The sequence below is a fragment of the Rhinolophus hipposideros genome, assembly GCF_964194185.1.
Source record: "Rhinolophus hipposideros genome assembly, chromosome: 20".
NCBI lineage: Eukaryota > Metazoa > Chordata > Mammalia > Chiroptera > Rhinolophidae > Rhinolophus > Rhinolophus hipposideros.
In genome coordinates this window covers 3,366,761-3,379,234 of record NC_138066.1, presented here as the reverse complement: position 1 = coordinate 3,379,234, position 12,474 = coordinate 3,366,761, and the positions used below count along the sequence as shown (strand labels likewise).

The 12,474-nt window shown below is 52.5% G+C and overlaps 1 protein-coding gene and 1 long non-coding RNA gene across 4 annotated transcripts in view; one reads left to right on the top strand and one right to left on the bottom strand.

Moving 5' to 3' along the window:
* Positions 1–9,803, top strand: part of LRRC75A (leucine rich repeat containing 75A) — a 44,942-nt gene extending 35,139 nt beyond the window's left edge. The window contains exons 3-4 of one of the 2 annotated variants that reach the window (XM_081027237.1): positions 4,920–5,035; positions 7,552–9,803. In XM_081027237.1, the coding sequence (XP_080883363.1) occupies positions 4,920–5,035; positions 7,552–8,092 (657 nt within the window). In that variant the 3' untranslated portion in view covers positions 8,093–9,803. The remainder of the gene's footprint in view (positions 1–4,919; positions 5,036–7,551) is intronic. The other variant, XM_081027238.1, reaches the window with a different exon arrangement.
* Positions 9,597–11,625, bottom strand: LOC308488057. Of its 2 annotated transcripts, XR_013991840.1 has the most exons (4): positions 10,725–11,069; positions 10,493–10,618; positions 9,959–10,033; positions 9,597–9,727 (listed from the first exon to the last, which is right to left on the bottom strand). It is a non-coding gene; the product is annotated as an uncharacterized lncRNA (long non-coding RNA). The 2 variants fall into 2 exon arrangements; XR_013991839.1 differs by having other exon boundaries at positions 10,493–11,625.
* Positions 11,626–12,474: the final 849 nt, after the last annotated feature.

Genomic DNA, 12,474 nt, shown 5'->3' with positions numbered 1-12,474 from the left:
GAGTCCCTCAGCTTCTTCTCCAGGGCCTCCAGCATTGGGCAGTTCCCGAGAAGCTGCTGCTGTGGAGCACGCTCCACCCTGCAGTTCCGTGCCTGGCACCCCTGACTTGCCCTTCTCCTGCCTTCTTCTTCCTGTCTCATGGGTGGGAGGAAGAGCTGCAGAATTGATTCCAAAAACTGCTTTTGAGCCTCCAGTGCAGGTTAGGACTCTGCTGCAAGTACCAGAAGCCTACTCGGGCTGCCTCAAGCTAGGAAGAGAATTTATCCTGATACTGAGGAGTCTTGTGGCAGCCAAAGCTTGAAAGAGGGACTAGAACTACAGAAAAACAGCGCAAACATCTCCCCTCTGTTACCTCCTCCCACCCTACCCTACCCCACACCATCCTCTTCCCCTCCCTCTTTCCCAGGCCACAGGGCAGGAAATAAGGCCAAGGTGGCTCCCCAATTACAGGTTAGTGTCCAGCCCTGAGGAGTCGGGGGTATGTCCCTATCTCATCATGATTCCCAGGAAAGGGCTGATTGGCTGCACTCTGCCAATGCCCAGTTCTGGACCACTCAGCTGTAGTGTGGGAGTGGGGTCTGGTTGCACAAAAGGGCTCTTGGACTGCAGCACTTTCAGGAGGTCCCAGAGGGGGACCGGGAGAAAATGGATCAGAGTGTTGGGTACAGGGCCTATGGACGTGTGTGACATGCAGTGCCTGTGGTCAGAGCTCCCCAGCCAGGGTTGCACAAGGGGCGCACAAGGTTGCACAAAGTAGCGGCTTTGTACCTGTGAGGCAGCTGTTTCTTACTGCTGAAACCACACAGAAACAGCATTTCCTCCTTTCCCCACCTTCTCTTCTTACTCCATGTCTGGGCCTGGCCTGCTTTGTCCTGTTCTCCACTGGAGGGCGGCCTAGAAGGGGCTTCAAAAAGGGATGGAGTTGAGAAAAAATTGGATAGGCCTGCTTATGGCTATTCTGCGTGCAGTTGGTAGAAACGCCTTGAACTAACCTAAGCAAAAGATTATCGCCAGGAGGGCAGAGCAGAGCACAGGCCCGGATGGAAGTTTGGGAGCCCCAGCCTCACAGCCTGCTGAGGTTTTTGGATCCTGATTCCATCTCACACGTTGTGTGGCTTGCCAATCTGCTCAACCTCTTTATGCTCCAGTTCCCTCGTTTGTAAAGTGGGAATAACAGTAGCCCGTGTTTCATTGGATTGTTGTGAATTCATGTGTTCAATGCAGAGACGATGCCTAACATACATAGTAGATGCTCTAGAAATGTTAGCTGTTGTTTACTTCGTACAGACAAGCAGAGGGGACCTCTCACTTCTGTGAAGATACTAGCTCACGTTTAGTCTCAAATCACCTCTGTTAAGTGACTATATCTGTTGTGCCGGTTTAGTGGAAGAGGAACAGGCTGCGGGCGTCTCCCAGGTGCCGGGGGGCAGGAGTGCTGCCAGCCCTGCGCCTGGCCCTGCGCACGGCCGCCCCCTCGTGGCAGTGCCGGCACGCTGCGGCCGCTACTTTGCCTCCTTTTCTTCCTCTTGTTTCTTCCTTCAAGGCCCAGATGCCCAGGCCTAGATGATGGAGGGAGAGCCCGTGGTCCCTGATTTTAGAAACCATGGGAATTGGCTGGAGAAGGCGCTGAAGCTGAGGAGCTCAGTTTTCAGCTTTGGAGCAGGTGCTGTGAGAGACTGGCAACATTCTGTCCTGGGGTGGTACCAGGAGAGACGCTGGGCAGACCACTAGATCCCACCCACTGGTCCTTCTTGTTTTAACGTGTATGAAGCAGCGCTTCTCCACCTTGTCAGCACAGGAGAATCAGCTGGAGGATTTTAAAAATCCGCACCCGCGCTGCTCACCCATTGCCGTGGTAAATCAGGCAGCTAGTTTTTAAAGCTCCCTGGTGATCCCAGTGTGTGTCCCAGGTGAAGAACTGTGGCCCTAGATCACCATACCCATTGTCACCTCCCATTCTCCCTTTGGCTTCCAAACTTGGCCTTCACCCTGGCCCCTACCATGGCCGCCCCTCCCGGAGCCTGTGCTGGCCAAGGCCTCCTCATTGCAGTCCCACCCACCCCCCTTCTCCTCGGTGTCCATGGCTCCGCTTACTTCGGCTTCTCTGGCCCTTCGTGTCCATTATGTCTCTGCCCCATTGAGGTTGCAGCTATTCCCCTTCCTTCACCCGTGGTTCATTTCCTGGCCAGGGACTTTAATCAGATGTCACTGAACACGTCCAGCCTGGACCTGTCTTGAGCCCCCGCCTCATAAATCTAATCACACCTCCCCGCTGGAGGTCCCACAGGCCCCTCAGACTCTACATGGCCCCACATGAGCAGTCACCCCTCTGTCCTGCCTTTTCACCCACTTCTTCAGAGCCTCTTGCCTTCTATCTAGGTCCCAAGCCCAAAGCCAAGATTCCTCCTCATCCCCTCCCTGCCCATACCCTCCATCCTGTGCATTGTCAGTCAGGTGTGGTGGCCTCAGTCACTTTCAGCCCTTTCCATGGGTCTGGTGGGGATGCCCCAAACCACACATAAGCAGATGGGCCTGGCCCTGAGTCACCCTCTCTGCCTCCAGTCCACCCCTTTCTCCATCTCCCAGTCAGAGGGGCGGCCCTGAAATGCACATGTGACCCTGCTGTTCCTCTTCCGGGGATTCCCTTGCAACCCCCATGATGGAGCCCCTGCTTGCTTCACTACCCATTATCTCCCATCACATACACCATATGTCCAGGCTGAGCAAGAAATGAAGTCTAGGAATCAGGACATGTCAGCTCTACGGGTTGTAAATGCAGTTGCCCAGAGTGGCAGGTGACATTCGCTTCTTTCCCAGGCAGGCTTAGGCAGTAGGAAGCAATGAGGCTCTTGGAGAACTAGAGACCAGAGGTTTCCTCTAATCCGATTCCATTCAGTCTTGGGTCTTCCTTGGTCCGCTGGATCACTGTGCAGATATTCACCTCTTTGGACACTCAACTCTCCTCTTCCTACCTCCTATCTCTTGTCTCCCTCCCTCAGAGTCTCCTCCTCTTGCCTTTCCATCAGCCCTGTCTCTCTGAGCCTCAGTTTCCTCCTCTGTAAAATGGGAACAATGAAGCATTAACTACACTAGGGTGTTGTGGGAATTCCATAAAGCCCTAGTGTAATGTCTATGTGCACTAACCTACATGACAGACGATAGTAGCTTGGACCAAAGTGGTAGCTATGGAAGTAGCAAGAAGTCAGGCCTCAGACTGTCACCTGCCACCACACCTGTAACACCCCCCTAATCCTGCAAGCCCTTGGATAAGGGACAGACTAGTCCATCTGTTCTTAAAAGCCTCAAATTTGAGCCTGGGCGGAAGTAATCTTCCTTCTTTACCATGCCAGAGTTCCGTGTTGGTGCTACTCTTACAGTACAGCACAGTATTGATTCACTGAGCATTCCTAGAGAGCTTATATGCGCTGAGCTGTATTCAGAGCACTTTACAAGTAATCACTCATTTAATCCTCACAAAATCCCCTGTGAGGTGAGTACTATTACCCCTTCACAGGTGTGGATCAGAGAGGTCAAGCGATTTGCCCAAGGTCACACAGTAAGGATTTGAATCCACAGTTTGGTGCCAAGTTCATGCTCTTGTTTACTCGGTATGCTGTTTCTCCATTAGCAGAGTGGTGATGATGATGATAATAAGACTCAAGCTAGAGTTTACTGAGTGCTCACTCTGTGCCAGGGGCTCTGCCGAGCACTGGACGTGGGTTAATGGTTGAACCTCACCACATCCACGTTGCTATCACACGTGGGTTTGCATCTAAGCCCTGGCACTCCAGCCTTTGACCCTGGCACTGGACCATCTGGCAGGAGCACATGCTCTCGGCCACTCACTCTCCCAGGGCTCAGTGACTGTTGAATTGACTTCCCGTGGAATGGAGCTGGAGTCTCTCTAGTATCTCTCTGCTGCACCCTTTAACCCAGAGTATTAGTTAGGGCTACCATAGCAAAATACCACTTAAACAGAAATTTATTTCTCACAGTTCTGGAAGCCAGAAGTCCAAGATCAAGGGCTTGGCAGGGTTGGTTCCTTCTGAGGCCTCACTCCTTGGCTTGTAGATGGCCATCTTCTCCCTGTGTCTTCACGTGGTCTTTCTTCTGTACGTGTCTGTGTCCTCATCTCTTCTCATGAGGACACCAGTCACTGGATTAGGGCCTACTCACCTGACCTCATTTTACCTTACTCTTTAGAGGCTCTGTCTCCAAATACAGTCACATTCTGAGGTGCTGGCGTTAGGGCTTCAACTTAAGAATTTTGGGGGGACAAAATTCAGGCCATAGCACCCAGGGTCTCAAATCAAATGCTGATGGGCCAGACAGGTACCAAAGATGAGTAAATTGGGCTGGGAAAGACATGGCCCCTTCATTCCTTTATTTTCCCACTTTTGACAGAGGTAGAAGACATGGTAAAAATATTTCACTTTCCTCTACTATGTGAAATTCAAGAGCAAGGACATTTGTTCATGGCTGTGTCCCCCGCTCCTAGAACAAGTGCCTGGCACCTAGTAGGGGCTCAGTAAATATTTGTTGAACCAGTGAATGAGCAGAATGGCCCTGGACGCTGGGGAGTGGCAAGGACCATGGTGAATCCTGGTTAAGGGATCAGCTGGCAACTCAGCTCTAGTCAATTGTCAGGCCACCTAGAACCCAGACTTTATATAAATCTCCATTTTTTTTTGATATTAGCAACTAATTCACAAAAACTAAAATTACTGTGCAGATCAGTTACAACCACTGCTCTCTGCTAAGGGCACCCACCTTGAGTCAGCAATTATCAGGCCTCCCTCAACTCAGCCTGGGGGTGCCATGCTCTTCCTGCAGGGACAGGAAGCTGGAGATGGGGCCTGGGCTCCCCCCCATCCTGCTCCAGCAACACAGGGACCCCCTGCCTGTGGTTACCTCTGCAGGAAGGCGATGCCCTGGGCGCCATGGAGAAGCTGTGCCGGCAGCTGACATACCATCTCAGCCCCCATTCCCAATGGAGGCGGCACCGGGGGCTGGTGAAGAGGAAGCCACAGGCCTGGTGAGTAGTCATGGTCACCTGAAGTGTTTCTGCCCTGCCCCTCCTCCCCCCACCCTATCCAGCCTCCTACAGTCAGTCTATGGCAGGCTGGGTGTGTGCACAGCACCCGCTCCCAGGGCAGTGGGGTGAAGGGAAGAGCTGGACCAGAGAGGGTTGTCTTGGAAGGCTGCCTGAAGGAGGTGAAATTGAAAGAGAATTCAGGGCTGAGAGAAAGCAGCAGGAGGGCATTACAGGTGGGCATGAGCCATGGGAGGCACTGGAGGCAGGGCCCTGGTCTGTGGGGTGGGAGCTGGGGAGTATTGGGCCCATTCTGATGGATGGGTGCAGGGGATGGCATAAGTTTTCTAATTCCTGGTGCAGTGAACATGGACACACTCTTGGAACCCCCACCCCCTAATTCTCCTGGATATCCCCTAGGGGAACCCAGATCCCAGGCATATCCCTGGCCCATGCAGCAGTGAGGACCCTCAGGGGTTTTATGGCCCTCTGAAAACTCGGGGAGAGGGGCACATGGGACACAATCTGTGCGCTGTGACAGGAAGGAAGGCTTTCTGGAGGAGGAAGCACCTCTGCCTTTCTTGCAAGTGACCATGGGGGCAGAGCACCTTGGTTCTGAAAGACTGGCAAGGCCTTGCTGCTGCCATGGGCTCATCCTTCCAGGTCCTGCAGCTGGGGAGGGGAAGGACCACCCCTTCACTGAGAAAAAAGCTCTCTAGTTCCTCTTTCCCTTCTGGACAACCCCACCCTCCAAGCTGGGGGTTGGAGGGCAGGAGATGAATCCTAGGGGAGGCCTTCCCAGCTGGAGAAAGTGAGGCTCCCACTGGGCTGAGACAGCAGGCCAGGAGGACCCATGGAACCTGGAATTCCATGAGACTTTGTGAGCCATTTCTTTAGGATTTAAGAGCTGGAAGTTTGAGTCGTCCTGCTGGGATCCAGGGGCCTCTTCTTCTATCTCCCCAACATACATACACTCAGTTCATTATTGAGTGTAGAAGCCTCACTCCCCTTTAGTGGCTTCCAGGTCACACTGAGTGAAATGCAAACAGGGCCCTCAGTCCCTCTGGTCTCTCCCCTCCACTCTCGCACACCCCAGCCAGACTGGCCTTCCTGCTCGTTCATACACACCAAGCTCTTTCTAGCCTCAGGGCCTTTGCACCTGCAGACCTGCTGGAACTCTTACCAAAGCCTTCTAATGGCGGGCTATTTTCTTTGCGTGCCAGCTCAAATGTTACCTCCTCAGAGAAGCCTTCCCTCAGTAGTCATGCCTCCCAAGCTATTCTCACTTCACTCTCTCAGTCTTGTCTGTTGTCTAGCCCACCTCAGGCAGAATGAAAACAGGTCTTGCCGATCTTGTTCACCACTGTGGCCTCAGTGCCTAGGGCAGCACGCAGCACCTAGTAGGAGCTTGACAAACACTTGCTGAAGGATTGACCAAGGTAGGGGCTGTAACTTCTGCCATTTGACTAGTCAGCCGGCTAGCAAGTGGCAGGGCTATTAGATTCAAACCCCAGGCTCAGGCTGTTAACCACCACACTACCTATTTCTCTGGTGTAACAGGCCTGCTTTATTAATGACATGGATAAGAATTACAGCCAACACTTAAATCACGCTAAACAAATGTCAGGCAGTGTTCCAAGCCCTTAGATGTCATGCCTTGAGAGCTTTACCTTCAAACTCCCTGGGGCTAGGCAAGATGAGCAAACTGGGCAGCCTTCCAGCTCCAGGAGATCCTGAGGACAGGGGTTTTGCAGAGAGGAAGTCCCAGCTGTGATCCTGCTTGGGCTGCTGTTATTAATGTGTGCAGGCTGTGAACATCCCCTCCCTCATCCCTCTCCTTCCCAGGTGGGGCCTAAGAGCTTACCTGGGGTACCTGGAAATGGGGAGCTATGGCCCCACAGCAAGGGGCAGAGGAAGAAAGAAGAGCAGGAGTGGCCCCAGGCAGAGAGGAGAGCACTCAGCCTCCAGGAGCCAGCAGCTCCCAGGCTCTCCGCCTGCTGTCCTGCAGGGCTCTCCCTAAGGATCCCCCATCTGGTGGGGAAGATGGCCTTGAAAAAGGAAGCCTCAGATCCTGTGCCACTCTTGGGGAAGCAGGAAGCTCAGCCCAAGTGATTAATTCATCACTCACCTAAACAAGGCACTATTTTAAATACTTTGCACTTACTAACTTCACATAAGGACCCTGTAGCAGCACTCAATTAGCTCCATTTTTTCAGGAAAAACAGACAGAGGTTAAGGAACAAGGTTAAGGTCACCCTGAGTAGAAAGAAAAGAAGATACAAGTCCAGGCTTTGTGACACCAGAATGAATGCTTAGTCCCTACAGAAACACGTGGGCTTCTCCCGTGGTCCCTCAGGCTCCAGCCAGCTGGACCCAGCCAGGCTGAGATGTGCCAGGGGATTAGGGGTCCGTTTCCTCCCATCCCTGGAGAAGAGGCTGGCTGCGTGGTGTTATCACTGCTGCCTGGAGAAAAGCCTTGCCTACTTGCTTGACCATTGGTTGTCCCTTCTCCCCTCCAGCCTCAAGGCTGTCCTGGCTGGGAGCCCTCTGGACAACACAGTGGATCTGTCGGGCATCCCACTGACCTCCCGTGACCTGGAGCGGGTGAGCAGCTACCTGCAGCGATGTGGGGAGCAGGTGGACAGTGTGGAGCTGGGCTTCACAGGCCTCACAGATGACATGGTCCTCCAGCTACTGCCAGCACTCAGCACACTGCCCCACCTCACCACGCTGGCCCTCAATGGCAACCGGCTGACACGAGCCCTGCTGCGTGACCTCACTGACACCCTTAAGGACCCCAGCAAGTTTCCCAATGTCACGTGGATTGACCTGGGCAATAACGTGGACATCTTCTCATTGCCCCAGCCTTTCCTGCTCAGCTTGCGCAAGCGCTCCCCGAAGCAGGGCCACCTACCCACCATCCTGGAGCTGGGTGAAGGCCCAGGCGGTGGGGAGGAGGTCCAGGATGGGACAGTGGGTCAGGAGGACCCTAGATGGAACCTTCTGGCTCCTGCCCAAGACCAGGAGGGCAGGGAGACTGCAGGTGCAGCTCAGACGTGACATAAAAGTGGGGGCCCTCACCAGGGAGTCTGGGGTACGATGGCTTGAGGCAAACTAAGGGTATGGGACAGGGCTGGGCTCAGGCTGTAACCCAGAACTGTACTGGGCAGCCCCACTCATAGGAAGCCCATACTGTAGTACCTGGAGAGGGGCTGTGTAATACTTCTCACTCCATTTCCCCCCTTATCCATCCCATTATCTGCCTTCTGGCTCGATATCAGCCCCCAGCCTCCCCAGACTTAATGGATGCTGCAAGTTTTGAGCTATGAGTGGTATGTTTGAGCTATCTACTCCGGCAAGGGTGTAGTTGGGGCCCTACGTCCAACCCAGGACTTGGATCCGTGCCCTTGCACAAGTCAGGTTGGAATCTTCCTACCTGAACTCCTGACTGAAGGAGGCTGGGGTAGGGGACGGGCTGCCAGACTCCAGAAGCCTTGTCCCCACGTGGACTGACGGCTGTCTACCTCCTGTGTGGAACCCTGGGCTGTTAAATGACTTCCCTCTAATCCACGATTCCAGGGGCCGGTCCATGAGACCAATACCCCCATCAATACACAGCATCCTAGGGGATCTGGGGCAGATGGTGCCCACACAGGTATGCACAGAAAGGCCTACTCAAACTCCATTATTCCCCTGCCCTAGACTATCGGACTTTAACATGGATTCCACTGTTGCTAGTGTGGATGCTTTTAAAAAGGATTAAGGACCCTTTACCATAAAAGTCCTTCTAAGGCCCTGAAATAATCCCTGACACTTTGAACACATTCCCAAAACCTACTGGGAGTACCAGGATGAGGTTAAGAGTACTTTCTATAAATTCTTGGCAGACTTAGTGCCTCAGGAAAGGTGGAAGAACTGGAAGTTCTCAAGAGTTAGCCAAGGTTTTAACCCTTATCCAAGGCCTACCAGTTTAAAAAAAAAATCCCTTCTAGGTACAATAAGCAAGACCTAGACCCAAGTACAGACAGCAAGTCCAGAGATTGGGAAGGCAGCAAGACGGGTGTGCCTGCCACTGCTTCAGGATTTGGCAAGGCAAGCAGGCTAGAGGGAACACACTCAAGTGTATGGATGCCTTAAACGCTATGGAATTTTTGCCCTCAAAATCTGAAGTTATGGGGAAGACAGCTTAGACTGACCACAGGGAAGCTGATAAATGCTCATACCTGGACTGCTAATATTTGACAACAGTGATCAAAGATTTTTTTTCAAATACATTTTTAAGAACCAATACCAAAGACCATCCTTTATTACAATGTTAGTTTATGGTAATACATGGAAATTTCAGGAGGAAATGTTTTCAGCTTAAAGAATTCAGACCCTTGCCCAATCTAACAGATTTATACATTAAAATGTACATTACATACAGGAGCTCCTTTTTGAGCAAGGGATAATACTAGAAAGCTCATGAATTTAATGACACCAGAAGTGCCAGTCCTAGAAAAGGTTGCCATATTTCTTTCTCAGCTCTATGTTGGTAAGAATGGCCTGTTAATCCTCAGTACAAGGTGGGCATGTGTCTACACCAAAAATTGAAGCCTTGGTTTTCAGAGTCCAAGTTGATGGTGACGACTGGTCCTTGGGATTTGTAATTCTGCCCCTGTGGCAGCACAGCTGAGCATTCTCTGGGACATTAGCCTGCAAAGAAACTAAGTATCAGTTTTACTTTCTACTCCAAACAACAGTCATTTAACAGAATAAAAGATATCTTCAGAAAACCTTAGGTTCACCACTACACAATCTGCCGGTAATTCCAGCTATTTTGGGTGATTTCATCATTTGATACCCTTTTCTACAAATCCATTTTAACAAAACTAGCTGCTCATTCATTCTACCTCGGGGGTAGCCATTGTCCAGATCAAATCTTACCTCTTTTCTCAGGGTGAGCAGCCGCTGCCACCACCAACTTTGAAACGGCGCCGATCATCCTTCAGCACTCAAAACCTGGGGGAGTGAATAGACAGCCAATGCTAGAGAACCGGAGGCAGTCCCAGTTCAGAGCAGCTTACTCCGGGCAGCAGCAACCCGGGAAGGCTTGTTGACTGCAGTCAGCCAGGAACCGTTATCGTCAGTTATCGCTTCTGACGGCACTTCCTATTAGTGATTTCATCAGAGCAGTCAAGCCCTTCCCCACTCCCAGTGCTGCTCCCGAGCCCTGGCGTTACCTGGAATCATGCTGCTTGTGGCCTTAACAACGGCCAGGGGACATTTTAATGGAGTTTGTTTATGCAGATAGCTGCAGTTTAGTTTCAGGTTAAAGGCGGCCATTTCCATTGCAATTATGCAAAGAAATGCATAATGATGTTAAACACGTAGAAATGACAGCCATGCCAGGCCATTTCGGAGCATTTAAAGCAGCAAACGACCCAGCGGAGTCCCGCCCGCACCTCGGCTAGGCCTTACCTCCGCCTGCAACGTCGCACGGACGTGCGTTTAGGGCACATTCTGGTCACACGCAGCTAGCGTCGGGGTTCGGCGACTGCGGTCAGAGGCATCAATGTCGTCCGTTGTCGCATCGGACGGCACTTCCTGGTATTAGTATCATCAGGACCGTCGAGCAAGTTCTCCTCGTGGTCCCATTACAACCCTCACCACCCACGTGCAGCGCCCTCCGTGCAGTTAGACCCCGACATACCCCGTTTCCTCGCGTTTGCTCACTCCTAACGGCGAGCCCAGGAAAAGGGGCCCCGGCCTTCGGGTTCCTCGGGCTCCAGGGGGGCGGCGGGCCTGCAGCTCAAACACGCACGCTGTCCGTGGGCCTCGGCCACCGCGGCCCCGGCGGCGCAACGCGGCCCTGCCCTCCGCCCTCCAGTTAAGCTTCCCGAAAACATCCTCCAAACTTGAAAGGCACTGGCTTATTTACCTTTGCAACTAGCTACCAGAGCCAGAGGCAAACACAACTCACCTCCATAGCAGCTTTAATGAAAAGGTTGCGGCTGCTGTGGCCCAGGCCCTTAAGGAGTTGGAACATTCCACTCTTCACACAAGGGAGGGTGATACTGACAAAGACTCACGGGAACTTCCACCCCATTTAACAATACAGGCTCCGCGCCACCCAAGGTTTCCCCCCTACTGTACAGCTGATGGTCTCTTCCATTGCCTCGGGAATTCTGGGCCACAGGCGCGCAGCGAGGTGCGAGGGCGCCTGCGCAGGGGCTGGAACGCGGTTGCTGGGTGTAAGTCCTGGCCCTGCGATTGCTTCGCGGCGTGACCTTGAGCCAGTTGTCCGTCCTTTGTGACGTTCCGGCTGCTCATCTGGAAAGGCGATAACGGCGCCACAGAAGGTTGTTCTGAGAATCACATGAGATAATGTATTGGAAACCCTGCGGAGCCTTGGCTGGGCAGTAGCTGCTCCTAATTCTACCGTGTTTCCCCAAAGATAAGATGTAACCGGAAAATAAGCCCTAGCATGATTTTTCAGGATGACATCCCCTGACCATAAGCCCTAGTGCGTCTTTTGGAGGAAAAATTAATGGAAGACCCGGTCTTATTTTCAGGGAAACACCTAAGAAGCATTGCCAGTCTGCTCTCTCCCCGCAAATATTCCAAACTATCCGCAGGGCCTCTCCACCCTGGCGCTCTGACAGCTGTCACCTCCTCCTCAGAATGACCTCTGAGGAGCGGGCCGGCATGCCCCTCTGATTCACCCAGGCTTCTCTATGCATGCGCCCGTCTCACCAGCAGTGGAAACCTGCTAATGCTTTCCTTTCAGCATGTGAACATGCTCAGGTCTTTCCCACTTAAAAAAAAAAATGCAATCTATGCATACACATTTTCTAAACTCACATTACCCTAAGAGAGAGCAATTCACTTTGGAATAAATAGGAAAAGTTATAATGAGACAATTTTTGAGCTGATCTTAGAAATAAATGTAGGATCTTATTGGCAGAAGGGGTTTCCAGCGAGAGCCAGGTCAAGGGGTCAGACCGCAGGAGGTCCATCAGCCCGCATGAAGAATTTATTGAAAGTGCCAAGGACAACATGGGGGCAGCAGGGGTGTGGGAGAAGAGGTGTCTGGAAATCCTTGGGCAAAACTGCAGAGGGCTGGGGACGCCACTAGTGCATGCTGTGAGCACTCGCAAGCCTTCAGAACACACATACCCTGCTTCTCTTGTATCTTAGGAAGGCCCCTCTAGGGGTGGAAACTGTGCAGGGAGCCCAATGGGGAGAGAAGGCAATAACCCAGAGGCTGAACTAAGCCAAGGAGCTCAAAGGCTTGGAGAAACACCTTGGAGGTGTCTGGAGGCTGTGGGCGAGGGAGAAGAGGTGGCTGTGTTGCCCGTGTCCACCACCATGTCTGCCATGACAACGGGCACAGCACCTCGGCCAGCTCCCTTCACCCAGGAAGACGCAGTCTTGAGGCTGGGGCAGCAGGTGAGGATGTC